The 23839-nt window shown below is 37.9% G+C and overlaps 1 protein-coding gene across 1 annotated transcript in view; it reads right to left on the bottom strand.

Moving 5' to 3' along the window:
- The window catches only part of DNAJC1 (DnaJ heat shock protein family (Hsp40) member C1), a 107649-nt gene that overhangs the window by 4888 nt on the left and 78922 nt on the right, over positions 1–23839 (bottom strand). The window contains exon 9 of the mRNA XM_059471988.1: positions 10197–10316. Within this exon, the coding sequence (XP_059327971.1) occupies positions 10197–10316 (120 nt within the window). The remainder of the gene's footprint in view (positions 1–10196; positions 10317–23839) is intronic.

Genomic DNA, 23839 nt, shown 5'->3' with positions numbered 1-23839 from the left:
ACTGTCCCTAAACCGTTTTGCTATCTTTAAAGTAGGTCTGTCAGAGATTTACAGCCTGCTCATAAGGACACGAAGGCAAGAAAAAGAGAACAGAAAAGATTCCCTGAATAAAACAGAGCAGAATGAGCTGCCAGCAAAGACAGGTACCATGAGCTGCTGCCTCAGTGCCAACTGAGCTCAGTTTTCTCTCTGCTGAATCTCTGATGTTTCCAGAGGTCAGCAATTATCATTTTATCTTTCAAGCTGAGACTACACAAGCAACACAAACTTTGCTTTGGAAGTGGTGCAAATCAGCTGAATTTCAGTTTCCTTTACAAGACAGGTGTCCCCAGATTCAATTAGTATATGTATCCCATCACAGATATAAATTCTGCTGCATATTACACCTATTTGGACTGAAATCTAAACCATACCTCTCCATTTGACCAGTGAAGGATTTTGGCTTATTCCCAGATCCCAACTGCATTTAGTATTTCCCCTTACATGCAGAAAATTCTGGAGTAAGAGCCTTTCCACAGGTTATCTTATGTTGGCCAACTTCACTCATTACAGCTTGGTGAAACAAGTATTAAGTTACTTCATTCATCACATCTAATATTTCCAAGACTTTTGAAGGCTTTAGAATATTTGTTCATGTTTTGATGGACTTTCAATTTGAACATTCACCAGGTAAGCTGGAAATAACAACTGTGTGTATGCTTTAGATACTGACAATCTACCATTTCAAACATTGAACAAGCACTTTGAGTTGATGTAAGTTTGACAACTCATCAAGCTTCCCACAGCTTCACTATCATCATTTACAGGTTACAGGGGAAGATTATTTGTCTGTTATTATTTTTGTCAGCTTTCTTCCTTACACAGCAGTCCTTTTCCAGGTGCTATGCACAGTTCAGGTTTACTCCAGCTCTTTTCACTGAGAGTTCAGGTATCCCTTATTTAGCCTTCAGATTTGTGTCCATCAGCCTCAGCTGTCATTGGCATTCCAGATGCTGACACAGGGCAAGAATCGTTAACATGTCAGTATTAAACTGCTGAGGATTATTAGGAATCCAGCCTATGGAACATCTGAAATTGTATTGCAATTTGATCTGTTGGAGTTTAATCATTGTTCTTGCCACTCAAATCTGCAGACTCTTCTGTTGCCCATTCCTCCATTCCTCTCCAGGGGTGAATAGTGTTATTTACTAGCTAGTTCCTAACAGATTCATAAAAAATTCACTAAGTTATGCAACATAAGTTGCTCCATTCTTTCTCTGCCTAATTACTTATCATAGCTTGCTTATATGATATTATTACTTTTTCATTAGTTAACAGATAACACATTGGAAAAACTTATTCAAAGTATGAAGCAGTTGCAGAATACTCTTGTAGTTATTACTGCTATTTGTTCCTGCATAATGCTTTAAAATTACAGTTTTCATGCATAATAAATTATGAGTTTTATCCTGACTGTGAGAAGGTGTGCTTTTAGCCTGCTGTTACTGACAACAGCTTTCACCAGAGTATTAGCCAACCCCCTTAAGAAATCCTGGGTCTGGGGACACCTTAAATAATAAGGATCAAGACTGTGAAATTGATTTAAAACAGAAGACAGAAGATCTCATATTCCTGTAAGTATTTGTACTGCTGAACAGACACACTGCATTATTTTATAGGAATCAACTTTAAATGTTGTAGTACACCAGGGATAACAGAAGTCACAAATAAAGTCAGGTAATATCATGCAGAGTAAAACAGATTTCCTTAGACAGATAAAGATGACAAAAAAAACTGGATGCAAGCAATCAAATTGCTGGAGTAGAAATCAAACTATCTTACTATGGGACCTACAGAAAGAAACCACAGGAACAATTTGCTTCTGAGAACTCCCTTCTGAACTCAGTTTCAATAGCTCTTCAGCTATAAAAAGATTCTATCAAAAGCAAGTGGGATTAGTGGGATGATTTTATGTGATGAAAGCCAGACAGAGCTGGTTTCCTCCTGTACTGCTAACAATTAGTCCAGATCACAAAGACTAGTTGCTACTTAACAAGAGACCTAGCAGTAAAAGCATTCCTCATCATGACCATCCAGATGTTAACTCTCTTATTACCCTGGACACCTGCCACCTCTTTCAGATGGGACAATTGATACTTCAGAGATATATAGGGAAAAAAAATCAGAATCAGCTTTAAAAACTCTCAGATGCATAGGCAAAAGCAAATTTTGCTATCACATGAATGAGAGAGTACTTTTCGCCCTGCAGGGAAGGCAGACATAAAAAAAGCACAGAACTATGACACACCTAGAGGGAAAACCGTGTAAAGTCAGGTACAGTGATCCTACTGGTGCTAAACAGACACCCAGAACCCTTTGGCAGAAGATGAAGAGCAATTGCCCATTCCCACAGCAGCAGGCACTGGCCCAGGAGCTCAGCTGAACCCTCCAGCAGCACCCCCAGCCCAGCCCTGCAGGGCACACCCCAATGTGCCACCGAACCTCCACCGTTCTCTGTCTCCTGGGAATCCCCTGGGCCACAACCCACCTTCCATCCTCCTCTGGGAGAGTATTTTGATTAGGATTGCAGCAGATAGTCACAGAAGTACAAACCTCTTGGGTTCTAATGACATTTTAAGAAAATAATGTGGGATTTGTAGAGGAAGAAAATCTACATCTCTTGGCTTTCCAAACATATATGAATTTCTTGCAAAGAAGGATGGTGCTACTGAACACCAGAGAGGCCAGTAACATTTTTTGTTTCTCCCAGCATCTTCCTGAGCAGAAGTTCTTCAAGTATTTACTAAAGATGCAATGGTTTCTTAGCATTAACAAACAAATTTGCTCTCCCAGTAGCAGTCTTCTGCACCCAGTTATCTTCCTGCATGCTCCCCATCTAGTTATGTCAGGAAAAAAAAGTCAAGATTTGTGTAATTATGGAAAAATTATTGTGGAGACAGCCTGTGAGTACTTGAGGTTACTATAAAGCAATAAGAAATTTCTTGAATCTTTAAGGCTAATTTGAGTTGTAATCACATTTTTTCTTACAAGGGAAAGCCAGATACAGCAGGATTGTAATGCCTTCATGGCTTTGTCAAAGTAGTAGGTTTTTACAGATCTAACCTTCCAGAACCACACAGAATAACTTGCCAAATTTAAAGTTCTCCTCTTATAACCAAAATTCTACCTGCTGTGCTGAATCTTCTTCCAGCCTAGACCTAAACAGCTTTTTTCATATTAGTCAAAAGTGTATCAAGCACTGTTTGACACAAGTCAGACAAACCAATAATGACCCATTCTTTTATTTCCATTTGACTTAAAATTTGTTGCTTTATACACTGACTCCCCTTTTAGACACTAAAAGAGCTTCTAAAATGGTCTTTCAGTTTTACCAGATTGTGGAAACTTCAAATCTTGAGATATTGAGCCAAATGATTCTCCATTTTCCAAGTATCCTCATTTCCAACTTAAAAGACCATTTGAAACAAGTATTTCAAATCAGATGTACCTTTGTTTTGGCACTGCTTGAAACAGCTTAGTAGAGTGTTCCAAACTTTCCCAAAAGTTGGTAATGTAACTAATCTCTAGCCACTGTGCAGGTTAAATTTCATACAAACACAGCAAATGAGCATTTTAAGGATAACATTCTTGAAAGAACTACAAAACGTTATGAACTTAAATGAATTTGCTTAGAACCAACAGTTGCAGCCAGCAACAATGCAATTTTATTATGCTTATGGACTTTGAAGCCATGTGTGATTCTGAACTTTGCCACAGCAACAGAAATCCCCAAAACAACCATAAGTTTTATTATGAGGCAGTTTAAAATGTGGCCTGCAAAAAAGGCAAATTTGACCTAAATCATCAGATGTAGAACTTTCTCCAGTTTAAGTCCCCAGTTAATTTAAAGCAGCAAAAGAATTGCTCCTTCTTTCAGGACACAAGAGGAAGAACTTGCAATTAAACTTGTGATAATGCTGGAGACTTCATACTTGTTTTTTGTCAGTTAAAATCCATGAGAGAGTCTTTAGCTCAACCCTATGGGCACTCATGCAGGAGAGGAGTTTGACTCAAATGCCCACTGCAACAACTACTTGGACATCTTATTTTGTTACTGATGATGCAAAATGCAAAACTTTCTTGACTGTCAAAAATTTGAATTCTGCAAAGAAATTCAAACCCAGCTCACTGTGAGCTTTGTGAGACATTACATTAATTTATGCCACTCTATAAAAAGCTGCAGCATCACTGGCTTAACCCCTTCACAAACCATCTATTTGGACCAAAACCTGCTGTCCCACTGCCTTCTGTAAAAAAACTTTTTCCTTTAAGTGAAAGAATGCTCTGGTCATGCTTTATGAGATGAAAATCCATTTTGTTTATAAGGGGCATTGCTCTGCCCAATCTTGTAAAAATGGCAGACACAACTGTAGGCGTGCACAGAATAAAACTGTACAGTGAGAGTGCTGTGAACAGCAACCACCTTTTCCTCCCTCCAAGTATCAAGAGAATCACTCTGGTGTGTCTGTGGGATTAGCCAGGTGTATGGAAGACTTCACTCTCAGACTGAGGGGTCTACTTGGACTATGTATTATCTAAACCCCATCTCAGGTATTCATAACCTCTCTTGGACCTCCATCTAGGTCTTTATACTTCAATAAGCAACTGGGAGAACTACTGATTACATAAATATATGCAAACTGCTAAGGGTGAATGTTTCAGAATATCCACAACTGGATTGCATTGTAATTGAGTTAACACAGACACAGTACACGAAATGAAATATAAAACAATCTTAGGAAAACAGTTAATCTCCAGAAGCAAAAGACCTAATAAATTAATGAGCTTCTACATATGGACCATTTCTCATATAGATGTTTTCTTGTTGGCAAAGTAATGAGCCTGCATTTGTCAAAAATAAGAAATCTACTTTACAATGGCATATGAAGTGTAATGAGTATGAACTCACACAGCCAGACTTACAGGCTGAAACTGTTGCTTGGGCATACAAGAGATATCACAAAATATGCACCCACCCCCTCAAACCTTATGCTTTCAGGTTTCATGGTAATTCAGAATGTCTGCCACCTGGCTATTGTTTTCCTGTCTACCTCAGTGTTCTTCTATACAAGCAGCAAATCCCAATCAGTCTGTTTCTGCAACACAAATGCATGAGATTAGTGACTGCAGGAGCAAACAGAATCAGTTTAAATCCTGTAAGAAAACTGAATGATATTACTTCACAAGTATGAAATCTGAGATCTCTTTGCCTTTAATTTAAAAAACCTGTACCTAATAATCACATTAAAGTCTGTTTGGCATGCCAGACAGCTTTTACTTCCTCTATTATTTTTACAATTTGAACGTCCTTTGTAGTTACTGAAATTAATTTATGCCTTTCAGCAAATATTTTTTTAAAACTTTTTATCTATAAAGGTTGGTATTGTCAAGTACAATATACTTCTATAATTTCACATCTAAGTTCTTTTTCTCAATTTTTGAATTCAGCAAAAGCTGACAATCATTACTACAAATCTTCATAAGGCTTAGCATTTGTCAAATCAAACAATATCATTTTTGCAGAAATAATAGTATTGCAACTCCACTCCATTCATTATTTATACTATGTTGTAGAGTGTTCACAGTGCTTTGGAAATTCAAACATAACTTTTTTATTTTGTTTTAAAAGGTCAATTATTTCCTTAAGTATTGGCAGACAGGAATGAGAACTAACCCTGGGGCAACAAATTCAGCAAGGAAAATGGGTCAAAGAACAGATGTTTGGAGGATGACAGAGAGCAGTGGTACAGGTAACCAGGTCAGCAGGCAGGAATCCTGATTAGAGTTAACTGAACTCCATTTCCCTTTCATAATCAAAATACTTGAAAACCTAATTTACAATAACAGCCAATTGCAATAAAAATGACTTAAAAAGCTGCAGAAGCTTTCAGTTGTGAAAGCAATAAGATTTCATTATACTAAGCCAGCTGAAAACCATCTTTATAGGAAAAGATTGCTAAATTCCCTACATGCACATACTGAAGCGACAATCAGCAATTTAAATCATTAAACATACTGATAAAGTGTGCACAACTTAACCCCGTCTATTTTGGGATGATCATTCATTGGCTGTTAAAAGATGTCTTCCCAAAGAGAGACAAGATAAACATTTACCATGTCAGAAGTGAAGTAGAAATCCTTCCTCCAGTATGTCTGTACCACAGCTACAAGCCTGCCCTTGCTCTGAGGTGAAAAGCACAGGAATATGCTGCAAAGATGTTTATTCTGGTATCACATGAGGCAGCACAAACAGAAACAGGAGAGCTGAATGAGCTCAGGGGCACTACAGCATGGCTGTAGCTGTTTATTGCTGGAGTTTGGCTGGCACTTTCCCAGCAGCCTGCATCACTTGTAGGGTGGATGTACTTGTTTGCACAGGGAATCTGCTAGACATACCCATATAATGGGCCTTACAGTAATCCTTATTTGGGCTGTGCTTTGGGAAATAACAATTAACAAACTAAATGTCTACAAAACACTAACCTGAGTAGCAGTAGACAAGAAAAACATTGAAGGAACACTATTAGGAATTACTGAATTAAGTAAGTCAAGCTAAGGTATATGCAGTGATTACTGACCAACTGTGGTGACTATCTGGCTTTAATTCTACATTTTTAAAACTGAATTCACACATGCTTCCAATTGTAGGGAAGGTTTTTTCCTCCCTTTTCCTCCCAGATAACTTGCACTTTCTAGTGTAATCACAGACCATAGGAAGAGAAGGACCTAACCTCAGGCAGAACCACTGCATTGATGTTGTTTCTTGCAGATGTTTGTGTAACCTGTTCTTAAAGGCCCACAAATATGGAGACTCCATAAATATGGAGCAGATTATTCCACTGCTTTATCACCTCCACTATAATTCTTTGTCCTTCAGTGTCTAACTCTGCAGCCTCTGGTTAAATTGAGGCAAAAATTTCTTGCCCTGTAAGACTATTACAGTGGACAAGACCCTTCCTCATTATGGTTTTCTTTTTATGCAGTTGAATACTTACATTCTCTGTTAATTTTTTTTTTTTTTTAAGTTCATCAACATGAATTCCTTCACAATCTTCCCTTGTAGACAACATTATAGGAACCTATTATTCTCATCTGGACTCTTGCTATCAAACAACATGTTTGCAATACTGAAAACTAGACACAAACTAAGGACACAGTAAGTTAAAACAACACCATGAAGCCGTAAAGTTCAAAAAAGTCAAGTACACTCTCCTCAAGTCACTGCTTCCCACAGCCTAAAAATTGCTAGTGAAACACAGTTGGACGTAGTAGGAATTTATTTCTTTTAAAAAAAGAATAAATTTAAGACAGAATTTCTTTGGGGTGATTAGAGGGACTGAATTTCACTGATGCTCTTCTGATATATATATATGGTTTCAGTTTATTCTTTAAAAAGTTTTGAGATTTTTTTCTAACTGTTTTTTTCTGAGGAAGAAAGCTTTGAGACAGAAGCAACAATAGAGACAGCATTTTGGACTGGATTACTCTGAGCTAGTTTTAGGAATACCTATTTAGCTAATCTACTATTAAATAAGGTCTGAATGCATAAAATCACTCAGAAGCAAGCACACTGTACCTTACCAATCCTTTCTATCATAATTCTCTAACAGTGAAAGGAAAACTGAGCCTTACTGCTCTTGATGCTTTGCAGGAGAAGAAAGAAGCAGACGCTAATCTCAAGTTCTTACAAAGTATTTCCTGTACTAGAAAATGTTAGAAAACCAAATTCAAATTCATCCTTGAATGTTTTTCAGGACATAGTACATTTGCTAGATAATACATACTTCAAACCCTCTCTGGTTGGCTCCTGTCAAACCAGCTGTAAGCAAGGCATCCCCAAGCTCTGCTACACAAGCTGTTTCAAAGCAGCACCTTGTACACCAGAACTTATCCCCTTGCCCTGCTCCCAGAAGACACAGGGAGCAGCTGTCTGGGCAGCAAATGCTGCCTGCACATGCAAACACCTTTTTACTGCACACAAAGTTAACAACCCAGAAGTTTCTCCTGCAGCTTTACCTAACATTTCTTATCTAATTATGGTGATATGGTGATGCCCATAAAAAATAGAGTCTTTGCTGTAAATTTAGATTTTATGTTATTTTCAAGAAATATACAGGATAAGTTGTATTTGTTATTAAATACTGAAATCTTACTGAATGGATATATCTGAAGTAGTTTCCAGTTTCACCATTTCTAGTACTGATGCAGTAACAATCTGAGACCCAAAGAAGTTCCCATGAAGCTTTTGTTTAAAACATTCATTTTGTAAAATACTTGTTTCTGTTTCCTCATAATACCTATTTGCTACAATTCTCTGTAATGCAATGATAAAAGTAGCAGAAACTCTAATAATTAGTTTGTGTCAGGAAAGTGACCTAACATTAGCAGCAGTTGAAAATTTTTAGAGAAGTAAAAACTTGTGTGGATAATAATTACATTAATCATATAGCTGGAGGTTACTACAAGTAAAAAGGATTACACTCAGACCTTTCTCCACACATAAAAATCCTGGAAAATCCTTTTTTCATACAAGAAAATGACAGCTCTTAGAACAATCACATGTCTTTCATTTCTCTTTCCTACTCACTGAAACAAAACAGCAAGTTGCTGAGGACCTCTCATCTAATGGAAGAAACAAGTGAGCTTTGTTTTTTTCTTTTCAGTACTGGATCTGTGCATGTACAATGGCCAAATGTATTATGCAAAGGATTCTTAATACACCCAAGTCAAGGAATAAAGCAGGCAGTGGGTGCAAAAGGCAATCTGAGGATAGTGTTAGTTTTGTGATGGATGTATGTAGAATCATTCCACATGTATCTACTATCTGTATCAAGATAATCAAATTTTCCAAACCCATCTCAAAAGCTCTTTGCCATGAACACTGTATACTACCAACATATGTGAAGTATTTTTGCTGTTAAGATCAGTAAAATGTATCTTTTTAATAATTTTCAGTATTAGTATTATTATTATTATAAAGTTTATTATTATTATTCATAAAGTTTAGTATTTGTATTATTCCATTCAGTCAGTTCAGTAGTATGAATACTTCAAGTATGAACACAATAAACCTTAAAAACCCTAATTTAACTTGATTAGCAGGTTGGTAACTTCTAGTTTACGTACACTATTTCGCACATAATGTTTTGTTCTAAAATTAGAATAGTGCAAAAGACTTATTTTATAGTATATCTATCAGAACAGTATAGGTGCATTAAAACTTAAAAACTAAGTTCTCAAAATATCTTTTTGTGTTTATATTAACAATGAAAAAAAAAATTAAGACGTACACAAATTTCCCAGAGGGATATAATATTTCACTGTAGTCAGTGGCTTTGTTTTCCATTATTTAAGATAATTCCTGAAATATGATAAATAAAGAACATCTAATCTCAAAATGTACATGAACAGATTTAAATGTTATTCTCATTAACCCCTACAGAGCCTATAAAACAGGGTCAGCTGAAAGGGCTTTCAAATGGTCCTAAGTAGACACTACAACATGTTCTAGTGATCTATTGCTTGAAAAGGCAAAGTCTTTTACAGCCTAGCCCCTAAGGGTTTTAAGATCATACGCTTAAAAAACGTAAGTACAAGCTTGGTATCTGGTATATACTACAAAATATGAATCAACAAAGACATTATTTTACATAATATAATTTTAAAGCATGCTATAATACTGAAAAAGGCACTGAAATTGTATCATGCATATTACACAGTTTTAAAATTTGTAAAGATATTTCTGCTTAATTAATGGAAACCACCTGTCAAAACACCATTAGCTCATAAGCATTTTTTAAGGACTGGCTTGAAACAGAGATGTAATCTTTAACCAAGTCACACAAACATTCACTTGCAGTGAAAGAAGGTTACTACAAAACCTGCAGTTCATTGTTTTTCTGTTATTGGGTTACAGTAGCTGAAGTTTGTGAGCACCAGAATCCCCCATCCAGCTGATCAGTTACAGCTGTTAATTGTGGAGGGAGATACTGGCTGACATCTGCTTCTTGCATAGTTAGTTAATGGTTCACTTCCAGGTCCTAAAAGGATTGTAGCTTCTCTCAAAAGACAATGTCAGCCCCCATATCTGCCTTCTACACTGCCTGTCTTGTCCTGGTTTGTCATCCTCTACACAATGCAAATCTGAGTGCACTCACATCTGCCACTGATCGACCCAATTCGTGAGCAATCTTTTCCCATCGACCGGGGGTCCCCCCTGGGAACTTAACCATACTTCTTGTCAGCTGGCTCAGGTCCTCCTCTGTCCATTCAGGTGCCTGTAAAACATTTGTAAAACATTCATTACACTGGAATATTGGACATTTATTTGCAAGGTAATATATGGACAAATAAAAAATCTTTAAACAAATTAATCTAATAAGGTAAAAAAAAATTAATATGGGTATCTTCTCTGTGTCTTGTTGCCGAAAATGGATAAAAACAAAAGTAAGTACTGACCAACAGTAAGACACTAAAAATCCTGAACACTCAAAAATTGCACTTTGTCTATTATGTAGACTAACACATTTAATTTCTATTATTTAATACAACATACATAACACAACACTACAAAATGCAGTAAAGATAATATTCAACAATACTTTTATTAGATTATGGGGTTATGCAAAAATTAGATGAGCCCAAGTCCAATAAGAACTTAATCTGACTACTGCCATAGAACACAAAAAATGTTTCTGCAAATCCATGAGCAACAAAAGGAGAGCTAAGGAGAATCACCATCTTTTACTAGACATAGGCAGAAACAATGATACAGGATGAGGAAAAGGCGGAGGTATTTCATACCTCCCCTTTGCCTCAGCCTTTAATGGAAAGATCCATTGGTCTCCATGTACCCAGTCCCTGACCTGGAAGACAGAGCACAGTGAAGCCCCCATAATCCAAGGAAAAATGGCCAGTCACCTGACACACACAAGTCCATGGGGCTGGATGGGGTCCATCTACAGGAACTGAGGGAGCTGAACGAAGTGCTCACTGAGTAACTTTCAAACATTTACCAGCACACCCAGCTGACTGGGGAGGTCTCAGTTCACAAGAGCTTTCCAAATGCAACACCCATTGAGAAGAGGAGTTAGAAAGAAGATCCAGGTCATGGAGCAGATCCTCTGGAGTGTCATCACACAGCACACACAGGACAGCCAGGGGATCAGGCCCAGCCAGCACAGGTTTGTGAAAGGCAGGTCCTGCTTGCCTGACCTCATCTCCTTTTCTGTGATGAGATGACCACTCAGTGGATGGGTGAAAGGCTGTGGATGTACCTACCTGGACTTCAGGAAAGCCTTTGCCACCACTGCCCACAGCATCTCCTGCAGGAACTGGCTGCTCAGGGCTTGGCTGGGGCTCTGTTGCATGGGTGGGAAGCTGTTGGCACGGCCGGGCCCAGAGGCTGCTGCTGAATGGAATTGCAGCCAGCAGCGCTGCCCAGGGCTCAGTGCTGGCACAGCTCTGTTCAATGTCTCTAGCAATGATCCATGTGAGGGGATCCAGGGCACCCTCAGGCCCTGCAGACACACTGAGCTGGCTGGGAGTGTTGAGCTGCTGGAGGGCAGCAAGGCTCTGCAGGGGGATCTGCACAGGCTGCGCTGATGGGCAGAGCCCAGAGCTCTGAGGCCCAACAAGGCCAAGGGCCTGGGCCTGCTCCTGCCCCTGGCTCACAACAACCCCTGCAGCTCCAGCCTGGGCAGAGTGGCTGCAAAGATGCCTGGAGGGAAAGGTGCTGGGGGTGCTGCTCAACAGCAGCTGAACATGAGCCACAGAGTGCCCAGGTGGCCAAGAGGCCAATGGCATCCTGGCCTGGCTCAGCAATGGAGTGGCAGCAGGGCCAGGGCAGAGATCATCCCCCTGATCATCCTCACTCAGCACCGGTGAGGCCACACCTCAAATCTGGGTTCAGTTCTGTGCTCCTCAGTACAAGAAGGACATTGAGGTGCTGGAGAGAGTCCAGGGAAGGGCAATGGAGCTGGGGAAGGGTCTGAAGCACATGTCTGATGAGGAGCAGCTGAGGGAGCTGGGGATGCTTAGCCTGGAGAAGGGGAGGCTCAGAGGAGACCTTATTGCTCTCTACAGCTCCCTGAGATAGGAAGCTGTGGCGAGGTGGGGACTGGCCCTCTTTCCCAAGTTATAAGATCTAGAAAAGAGGAAATGGCCTCAAGTTGTGCCAGGGGAGTTTTATATTACATATCAGGAAAAGTTTCTTCAGCAAAAGGGTTTTCAAGCATTGCAACAGGCAGCCCAGGGAAGTGGTGGAGTTGCCTTTTAAATACCTGGAGGTATTTAAAAGACCATGTGTGGATGTGACACTTGGTGGGCTTCATAGAGCTGGATTAATGGTTAGAGTCAATGATCTGAATGGCCTTTCCCAACCTAAATGATTCCATGATTAAATCACAGTTTAAGACACAACGTTTTAAGCATTTACTTAATTGCCTATCTAATATTTTTTCAGCAAAGACACAAAGAGTATCTCCATTTTGACATATTAAAAAAGCCTCTAAATGGAACAGAACAGTTATCTTAGCCTCTTGTCACTGTTACCACCCTGTGTTTTAGCACTCTAGCATGAACCAGGAATGAAATCCGTTGACTCTAATATTCCATCAAGACGATTAAACAACACCCCTCCCCCCTCCCTGAAATGCAGTTATGCCACAAAACCAGACCGGATGCTTCCCCTACTCAATAACCAAAAGATATAAAAATGTTTTACTCTAACTACATGCCAAGCTGTTAACAATGACTGTCTTCATAACGGCCAAATAAAAGTGAACAAAGCAAGCAACACACAATTAGAGCAGTTTAAGGCATGAAATCGCGTTTGCCTCAGAAGGCAAAATGCAGTAACCGTCTCTGACGTTTGCAGCATCTTTGGCAACGACTGCAGAGCCAAATCTTTGTTATCATCAGTGGTTTGCTACTTTATTTATTTTAAAGGAATTCTTTATGACATACCTCTTCTAATCACCATTTCCGATAATGAACAGGCACATATCAAGCGGTTTGCATTACAGAGCCATCAGCACAGAACAACAGTCAGAGGTGAGTGACCCCAGGGACCATCTCCACAACTACAGCAAAGCTTCTCCCTGACACTAATCCTGCCTGTCATTCTCCCACTGTGCTCTAACCACACTGACATCCGCCCGCTGCACTGCAAGCTTAACGGGGCCCTTCCTGACTTTTTACTGTCTCCCCCAATCAATGGTTCAAGCGTGCTCTTTTCACCATGTCCAAATGGCAGCTTCACTCATAATCAAAGTGCATTGCTCCCGTTAAAGGGCTTCCCGAAAGGCTTCACCATTTGCATTCATTTGCAAAGCAAACTACTTTTATTCACTTTGTTCTGCTATCAAGAGTGTTCCCTGAAGCAGATAAATTGGCATAAATACAACCTGCCACTTAAAAGACAGTAAATAATAGCCAATAGTAGCAAGGATTTTATCAATCGTCCTGGTTTGGATCCATGTAGTCCTTTATTCAATGCTGAAAGCCTCAAACATTCATAGTTTTTAATACAAGAATAAAATTAATTATCTCTGATGATTCAAACACAAGGTGCTTAAGTAACGTGTGTATATGTGAGAGATCTCATATATTGCTTGCATTACACAATTACACCCTAGCCTACAGAAGAAATTACATACATGGAAAAATCTCCACATTGCAAAATAGCCTTATTATTTTTACTGGTTTAAACATGTCAATATACTATATACCTTTATTACATTATACTCCATATAGATATTTTAAATTAAAATATTTCTCAGGGATTTTTGTAAAGAAAGATTTCTAGTGCTGAATGTTCTACTTATAAAAAATTTTATCACTGTAATCTAAATAATGAATTCTTTTAAAGAGTTCTGGTTAAAAGCCTTTTGTTTAAAAATCAAATTTCATACTTCAAAATTAGGGTTAATATGTGGTTTTACTGTAATTTTCTATTTAATTTGTACTAAAACTTGGTGGTTTGTTTGTTTGTGGGGTATTTATAATAGATTCACAGCTACATTCACAGCTAGTCTCTCTTACCATATCCAAAGCATATCTAAACAATTACACATGGAAATCAAGATGATCTTTTCAGTGATATACAGATGTCAGAAGCTTTCTGCTAAGTTTTATTTTCAGACTTTTCTGTAAGCTTTGATTTGTGCCCACAGTTTTACTAACCACTTGTAAATATGACAGAACTCTTGAGGTTATCTTCCTAAATAATGGACAAAACTACAATCATTCAGCAGATCTGTAGTTAATTACATAGCTAATTCAGGGCACATGAATTCATTAGCTACATTAAAATATCAACTTCTTAATCTTATTTCAAGCTGACAATAATTTTAGAATGTGAAGATCTAAAACATTTATAAATTTGGAAAATCTCTGGAAAAGTTTTTTTGTTTTTTTTTTGTTTTTTTGGGGGGTTTTTTTTTGGTTTTTTGTGGGTTTTTTTTTTTTTTTTGCTTTTTGTTTTTTGTTGTTTTGTTTTTGTTTTTTTTTTTTTTTAGAAAATCCGCTCTCAACAGCAAAAGCTGTAAAGGAGCTTTTGTGAATTTGCAATTCCTCAGCAACAGTTAATTGTGTCTTTAGATGCAACAGCGCCTACTGTGATCCAAGTACTACAAGCAGCTACGAGGGTGGTCATGGTGTGAATGTATTCCCCCTGTTCTAATCTGTAGCCAACTGTAACTGCAAGAGTCAAATGAATGCATAAACATACTGCTTTGTCACCTAAAACCATGTGTGTCCAATATTACTGAAACACTGGGCCAAAATTCATCTCTACAGTAAAGCAATGGAAGACACCACATGGTGAGGGGACAGCTGTTGTTACTACACAAGCATTCAGATTTTGCATCCAAAAGGCCCCATTCTGGGATTAATTCCCCATACTGAATACAAAATTAAAAGTACAGAGTTATGGTCTAAAGTCTTTAAAATGAAAGTAAGCTACAAGTGTAGATACAAAAAATTTCATAGCATTCCCATAAATAACAGTCCTTTAGCATGATTTATTGTACATAGCTGGCAATATTGAGGGATTAGTTCACCCAAACCACCATGCACTTTCTATAGAAAAGAAATATGAATGTGGTTTATTGTTCAGCATCACTCTTACATGGGCATCTGCACTTGGCAATTCCATCCCCCCTCTTTCAGCATGACAGCTTTATACTATTAAGATTTTTTTAAAATATGAGCAACACTATTTTCAATTACATTAAAAGGAAGTTTTTAGACAACAAAGCATTTCTTGTCAAGATAAGTCTGACTCATTTAATCCTGTTAATAAGTATAAAACTATATATGCTTTTATTGATAAAATGGGAAAGTGGCTGGTATTTGAGAGTTTTAAAGGAACCTTTCAGAGTAATTTACAGTACCTTGACATTGAAATAATTTGATTTTTCTAGATTAAATTTTAGCTTTAAATAATTTCTTCCTGATATCAATATACTGTATGTTCTGTATAATTAAAAATATACACACACACTGTATAATTTAAATCACTGTTCTGTTGTATGGAAGTGTGGCTAAAGTTTCAATCTCTTTAGAACTTTGTGCTACACGTAATTTTGTTGATTCACTGATTTTGAGCACATCTAGTCCCAGATCTTGCAAATAAAGCATGTGGCAGCATCTGTTTAAAAATACCTGTACAAATATTTTTAGACCAAGGGTCCTAGTAAAACTGTGGACAATTCTGCAAACCAGAAATCATTTAACCTACAAGATGGTGGTGTTCTGGTTTAGTAACTAAGGAACAGAATGTGAAAAAGTTTTCAGATTTAGTTTTTCGCTCATAATGTCTTATTTTTATTACAATAATCTTCTATATTGTCACAATCTCTTGCTTTACCTACAAGAAGTCTGAAGTCAGTCTTGTTCTATCTAGTCTAACACACATTTGGCATTGTGATCTTGCTGTTGCTGAACACAAAGGGTCTTGCTCCAGTTCTAAAGATCTCTTGTGAAGCTCTCAAGGTCAGCTAAAGGGTATTAATCATCTGAACTCATCATATTCAAAGCCACATGTTCATATATAACCGTTTGGTCCTTCAAAGCTCTTACTCACATCCTACTTTCACTAGTACTGTTTTTATTAGGTGAGCCAACAAAAACAAAGCCAGCTATGCTGTTTCAGAGCAATGGTCAGAGCAGGTCAGTAAGCACATCATTTATGCTCAGGGAGTGCAGCAGCAGCAAACTTTGTGATAACAAGAAAGATTATGTTTATCATTCATTCTTTTCAGTCCCACCCTGCTCTGAAAAAACATGGACCATATGCACATAGAGGAGTTAGATGAAGGCAAGCATATAGGTTACCTACTATCCCCCTAATATTCTCCCACCTCCAGTTATTTTCATCTCAAGCAATTTCTCTAGCCTGATATATTTTATCTATTTAGATTTATTTATCTCAATTAATCTGTTTTTCCATTTTTTCCAGTTACCCATGAACCTATGTAAACTTTCTGGATTTGCAACATCATGCTCATGAGGAGCTGCACATATCTGCTACTCACTATAGAAGAATTCAGCTTATTTTGTGTTTGAACCCGGCTCCCACCAGCTTTGATGACATCTGGCTCTTGGCTGTCAGAGAGTCACCTCCAAATAGTCTGTATCTACTGACTTCCATGTCACTTACATATTTGTTCAAAACACCCCCCAAGAGTATTTCTCTGTAAGTTTTCCCTTTCTGGCTCAAGAGCTCTGATCTACTCAGCTGTAAAGCCATGTTACACATAATAGTTCCCATGATGCCCTTTTCTAAACCACCTGGAATTCCATTGTAACCAACCTCTTTAAAATGAGGTATCAAACTGCACAGAGAGGATTAATCATAAGTTAACACTGAAATAAGATTCTTCTGTTTTGCTCTCTATTCTTTTCTTAATAATTTCTAACAATTTGTATGGGTTTTTGGCATGATCCTGAGCTGATAATCTCAATGAAGCCAGCACTGATAACTCCTGATCAAGGTCAGCTCAGAGCTCAGTATCTTGCACATGAAGTTTGGAAGTCATACACTGTATCAATCTTTGCATCACCTTGTATTTATATACTGGGAAACTTTGCTGCTGCTTTATTCCCCAAGCAGTCAAACTCCTGAGATCACTCTGCAGTTCTTTAGTGTTTGCTCTCATGTTCACTGTTCCACACAATACTACCATTGACAAATTTTCTCACCTCAAGAATCATCTTTTAACCATATTACCATCTTCATTATATGAATACACTGAACAGCAAAATTCCTAGCAGAAATTCAGCCAAACTACACTGCTAACCTTGCTCTATTGAAAGAGGTATTTATTTCTACCTTCCACTTCTATCTTTTAATTAATGATTTGTTTGGGAAATAGCCTTTCTCTTATTCCATGACGGTTTTCTTTCCTTAGAAACCTACCAGCCTTGTTAGACCCTTCTGGAAAATCAAGCAGAGACTATCAATCAGATCACCTTCTCCCTGCATATTTGTTAATCCTTCTATGAAGCACAAAGGGTTTAAGGCAGGACTTTCCATTATAGAAGCAATGTTCAGGACTCCCTGCAGGTCATATTTATCCGATGCTCATGAATTCTTCTCTTTCTATCAGTTTTTTGTTAGTTTTCTCTAAAGAGTTTTTGAAAGTACAGGCCTGTAAAGGTCCCTGAATTCCACTGACAACCTAATAAATACACAGAATGATGCATTTGCCATTTCAATCCCTAGGCATCCACGAATATAAACAGTTACTTGAATTATTTAATCCTTAAATTTTCTTTGAACTCTGTATTGCACATCCTCTGGTCCCAGTAACTTAAATAATTTAATCTTAAACAATATATTACAGAGGTTTAAAAGAACATTAATTTTAGAATTTTTCAAAGCAACCACATGTAAACATAAAGATATAAGTAACTGTCTTCTCTTATAAAGTTGTCAAAATAATAACCTAATCATAACCATTTTTGTTTATACTATTCCTCAAACAGGACTGCCTTTGGCATTAAAAGCATTAAAATATTAAACAATATATATAAGTAGACAACATCTCTTAGAGAAGAGCGAGAACCTAAGAACAGAAGCATGAAGTTTCATCTGCCTCAGTCTCAGGTCTTCTACCACATGCAGATACAAATGTTTTAGGACAGAGATTCTTTCCTTTCTCATAGCTGTCCCCAACATGGATTAGCGATTTCCTAAGCATAAAGTTGAATCCATTTTGCTTACAAAGCCAATGATGAAGTTGTCCACTCTAAACCAACATCATAAGCTGGCTTTCTACACATTCAGTTTCTCACTTCTTACCATACCCTGCTGCCTTTTCATTTCTCTGTCCCATATATTTCTGCTGTGCTCTACAGCTTCAGATATAATATAGGAGGGAGAAGGAAAAAAACCCTCACATTAAAAAATAAAACCCACCAAAATCCCCACTACGAGGAAGCCATTTACTTTCTAAACCTACAGCTGAAGGGAGTCCATAGGAAAAGACAGTACTCCTAGGAGAGATTTTTTTAGACCTTGCCTGTTTGAGAATGAGGATTTCACAGACATTTCGATCAGTGGTGCCCTGAATAACTTTGTTACCCCTTGCAATTCATTGCACTAGAGATCATTTCCAGCACTGAACAGATCCTTGCAGATTTCTATGAAACTCCTCCAGTGACACTTTGCAATAACAAAAATGTATCTGTTTCCTGTTCTTGACAAGCATTACTCTAAAGATTTTCCTTTCCATCTTAACATTACTTTGTAACTATAAGAAGTCTTGCTGACAGAACCTGTCAAAACCTTTATAAAATCCAAGTGCATTGTAAAGCTCTAATAGTAAGGCATAACTTTTCTTTAAAATCACACTGTCTTCTTACTATTATTTTTAAATTGGCACTCCTAATAGTACAATTCGTTTCATAACTTCAAAAAATTACGCAGTATGGAATTCATGCTAACCAGTCTGTACTTCCCAGAATCCTCAAGCAAGCTCAAAAATTGGTATCCTATTTCTATCTTTCATTTCAAGGCTCATTTAAGTAATTGCTAAAATATTAACAGCAGTATTAAATGGATTTGATATTAGAGTTATTTTCAGGTCAACGAATGGTGAAGACCATTGTTTCAAGCAATTTGTTATTTATCATCCTCAGATGAACACTTCAATCTAAAACATTCCCTTCTCACTTGTCTTCAATATATGATGTCAAAAGTCTCTAAAACTTCCTTGGAGTAAACATGGGCTAAAAGGACTTTTGGCCCTAGCATCTTCTAGAAACAGCTTTATATTTTGATCATCCAATATTTCATCTAAGTCCTTCATAGTGTTCCTTTCTCCGTTTCTTGGAAAACAAAAAGTTGTAATTTTTTGTTCTTGGGTTTACCTTATTCTGGATTTGCATAAGCCTTACCCTTTTTCAAGTTCCTCACCACGCTGACCCCCAAAGCAGCTATCTTCACTTTTTAGTCTGAGACAAGAATAACTTAATTCCAGTAAAATGTTTGTATTTGTGATTCCTCCTCTGGCTACCATATTAATCATTCACAATTCTGACAATTTTGTTTTACCTTCAAGCTATATGTTAACCCATCCTTACTGGACGTCAACAGATGATCTGTAAGCACTGAAGCAAGCAAAACAAAAAAAACCAATCCCCTCCATCCAAAATAAAACAAAACCAAAATTCAACTCTGAGAGTTTCAGCATATTACAAACCAAAATGCAAATATGTCCATAAACACATAATGCTAATACAACAAATCCCATACAACAAATCCCATATATCTTTGGGAAAACAAAACCAGTTGCCATCTATTCAGAAACAACAACTAAAGTATTTATTCACAAGTACACTTCACAGCTAATGCAGGTCAAAAAGTAATTACTAGTCAGCTCTCATTCCTGAGAATTGCCTCTCTCTCTCTCTCTCTATATATATATATATCCACATGTATCTTACTTAACCTCAGCAGGAAGCTGTAATGAATAAGAGATTCTCCCACCACCACCTTCAGCAGTATTATTTGGTGCTGCCAGGATATTCCTAGATTTTGAATAAGCCATACCTTAAGACTGAACAATTTGTTTTCAAAAAGACAGACAAAAATGAAGGGAGGAAGAGGAGAATTAAATTTTTTAAATTTATGACTATATTCAGAAAGTTGCAGATACTTGAAAACCAGTATTAATCCAGCATCTTACAAAAAGGTGGCAAGCAGACTTGAAAAAGAAGCACAAGATGTGCTGTACACTCAGATGATGAGTGCTATAATTCTACATTCATTCCAACATCTTTGGCTTTCCCTTCTAGTCACTGGCCTTTCTCTGTCTTCCTCCCAGACCAAGCAAAGCTTTAATAACAAGTATTTTCTCCCATAAAGGTCCTTCTCCAAGTATCAGTAGACACCATTTCCAATCTTTCAGTAATTCCTAGATTTTCTTTATATCTATTTTACACCTTTTTTTAATGTAAATCTCTAAATGACAAAAAACCATTCAGAGCTGATTTTCCTTCCCCTTTCCTACTCATTATTTATTCTTACTTCAAGAATTCAGAGCCAAGAGGAGTTTTTAATACTGACTTTAAAAATGTTCCAGTTCATCATCAATAATCTGTAGAGGAAGGCACAGCTAAGCAGTAATTCTTAGGTTTTGCAGAACAAGAATACCTCAAAAACTACTTTATATTACTTTAATAAAAATATTTTCTTGTCAATAGAGCTGAAAGTGCTCAAAAACAATGACTTGTTAATGCCTAGTCATGGATATTAAGTAATCTGGTAAAACTACATCACCTTGGAAAAACAGGAAGTAAAATAATGAAAACACTTCCATTGTATTTCATTGCAAAAATCTTTAGAAATATGGCAGAAAAATTGAGACCTTTTTATCAGCTGACTGTGGGCAGAATTTTGATAGCTGAGGCAGCATCTCTGAACGGAGGTGAGGGGCTGCCCTGTGTTGGGCACTGCAGGACACAGCTGAGCCCATGAGCAAGGCTGGTGGCACCTCTGGGAACATCTGGTGGCACCACATTCAGGACTGGGCAAAGTGCTGCCCAGCAGAGCAAGGGGAAGGGTGAGGAACAGCCCTGCAGGCACCAAGGTCAGAGGAGAGCAGAGAGTCCCTGGCAGCCTGTGGAATACACCATGCTGCTGCCTGTGGAGGACCCACACTGGAGCAGGAAAAAGTGGGAGAAGGAAGGAGTGACAGAGAGGAACTGCTACACACTGACCAAATACTCCCTACCCCAACCCTCTGGGCCCCTGGGAGCAGGGAGGAGGGAGAAAAATTGGGAAAGGAGTGAAGTTGAGACTTTGACTTCAAGGGGAGTGGGAGAAAGGTGTTCTAGATTTTGTCTTGATTTCTCACAATCCAACTCTGGTGATAAACTGAATTCTTCCCAAGTCAAGTCTATTTTGTCCGTGGCACCTATGGATTACTTGATCTCCAAACCTTTACCTCAACCCATGAGCTTTTTCATCTTATTTTCTCAGTCAGTTGTGTTGAGAATAAGGAGTAAAAGAGTGGCTGGGTAAGGACCTGGCAGCAGCCTCAGAACATCCACTAAAGAATTATGAAGTACCAAAATAAATGGTTTGTATCTGGGAGAAGTTCTGGGGAAGAAGGTTTTGGTGATATCCCCTGAAAACTACAGAAGATTACCAGCATCTACAATTGCTGCTGTTGGTTGCAACAGAACAAACACCAGATTTTAAAGTAAATCTCTCCTAGCAATAAAACTACCTCTGTAAGAAATAAATATTAAAAAATTACTACTTATTGATATAGTCTAACAAATTGGTTGAATTTCCTATACCAACTAATGATATTTTGAATAAAAAGTTACTTCCTCAGTGATTTAGGTGCTTCTGAAAAAAAATTATCTACAATTTTCTCTTTTTTTTTTTTTTTTTTTTACTTACTACCTTATAAAAAAGGAAAATCTTCCATGGATGCCTATATCCTAAAAATGTTATTGTCACCCCTTTTAAGTGGCAGAACATACTAGTTGACTTCAATGCTGAAGCCCTCCCATGATCACAAAGGTTCAAAGAATTTACAGATAAAAATTACAATTGTATAAAACGCAGATAAAATGAGCACATATGAAAAGGACACACAACCAAAAAAGAAGTTGCCGGACTATAACTGTCTTAATTTAAAGTTAGAGAACAATTACACAGTCCTCAAATAGAAGCCTAAATTAACTAATGAACTTTCTACCCCTGGCTAACTAGCGCTGTTTGGAAGAATCACTTCTATTTCAGTTTTACTTGATCAGGAAGACACAAGACATCACTTATATCTGATTAATGTTTCTCTCTGAATACTTTCTTACAGTCAATTAAAACTAGCATCACCCTGGAAGTGTTTGAGACTAGGAATAAAGTCCATGAGTAAATACACACCACTTAATACAGTACAGAACTGCAAAGCAGCTGAGGTTGGAAGGCACCTCTGGAGGTCATCTGGTCCAACACTTGGCTCAAGCAGGTCCACTAGAACCAGCTGCAATGGATCATGACCAGAGAGTTTTTTAACATCTGTCTCCAAGGAGGGAGACTCCACAACCTCTCTGGGCTACCTGTGCCAGTGGTCTGCCACTATCGCAGTAAGAGAGCATTCCTGATGCTCAGAAAGACACTCACATTTGCAGCCACTCTTGTATCCTGAGCCACAAAGCCCTTAGAACAGCTGAATTTGGGTGAAGGTGCAAGTTATTTATAAATTAGGAAATTGTTAAGAAAAAATAAAATATTTTTCTAAGTTATACTTCTTAAAATTCAACACAGTTTTCTTACATTGTACTCCTTCTCCTTTCTTAAGCAGATTCACCAGTCACGATGACACTGCTGTTTGAAGACACTAAGTAATGAGGTTGGGACTGGAACTGAAAGACTGTTCTGGTTCTGGCCAGAATAGGGTTAATTTTTGCAGTAACCAGAAGGAAGCACAGTTAGGACCCAGAGGTTGTTCTGTACCACCTTGTGCCATCTTCTAGGGAAGGGCTCCCTTATGGGTGCCAGGGACGGAGGTCAGGTATTGCCAGGGGGTTTCTGTGGGAGTTGAGCAATGACATGACAATCTTCACCTTTTCCTGTAAACTGTCATTACTACTGTTGCTGTTCTTTCTTATCTCATTGCTGTTTCCAGTAAATTGCTCCTATCTCAACCCATGATCTCTATATTTTGTGCCTCCAATTCTCCTCTGCAGCCCATCACAGGGAGAGGGGGAGTGATCAAGTAGCAGCACATGGTTTGGAGCGTATCATAAGTTAGAAATAGGATTCCAAACACGCAACACCATTCTGTGATATCCTCACCAGCAACAGTCTCTTTAAATTACACTAAGAGCCCTTCTTGGTGGTGAAGCTGCTGTGTCCTCACCACAGCATCTAATTGGGGCACAGTTCATGACAATACCTGGACTTGTATAACAGAAAGAAATACAACTACATGTCTTCAGGTCCATTTCAGTCCTAAGATACAATTTTTCATGAAACAGGATTGAACACAAGAAGAAATGATACTCTAAAATTCTGGTTCTTTGCAAAGACCAGCATATCTTAAGAACTTTATGAATCTGGTAATATAATTGGGATGACATTAAATAAAGTGCATGATACTTTCAATTTATACCTAAGCTGGAAACTCCTCAACTGCAAGTGATATAGAACCAGGTTTACTGGTAGAAGGGTCACTATAAACTTCCACTGTTATTCAGAGATCAAAACCACAGAAGATACTACCAAATGGATGAAAAAAGGTCCTTCCAGAGTCACAGAATCTCATTTGAGAAAATA

Source organism: Ammospiza nelsoni, chromosome 1 (assembly GCF_027579445.1).
Source record: "Ammospiza nelsoni isolate bAmmNel1 chromosome 1, bAmmNel1.pri, whole genome shotgun sequence".
Lineage (NCBI taxonomy): Eukaryota > Metazoa > Chordata > Aves > Passeriformes > Passerellidae > Ammospiza > Ammospiza nelsoni.
The sequence above is the reverse complement of the archived record's forward strand: the minus strand, read 5'-3'. Positions and strand labels throughout refer to the sequence as shown.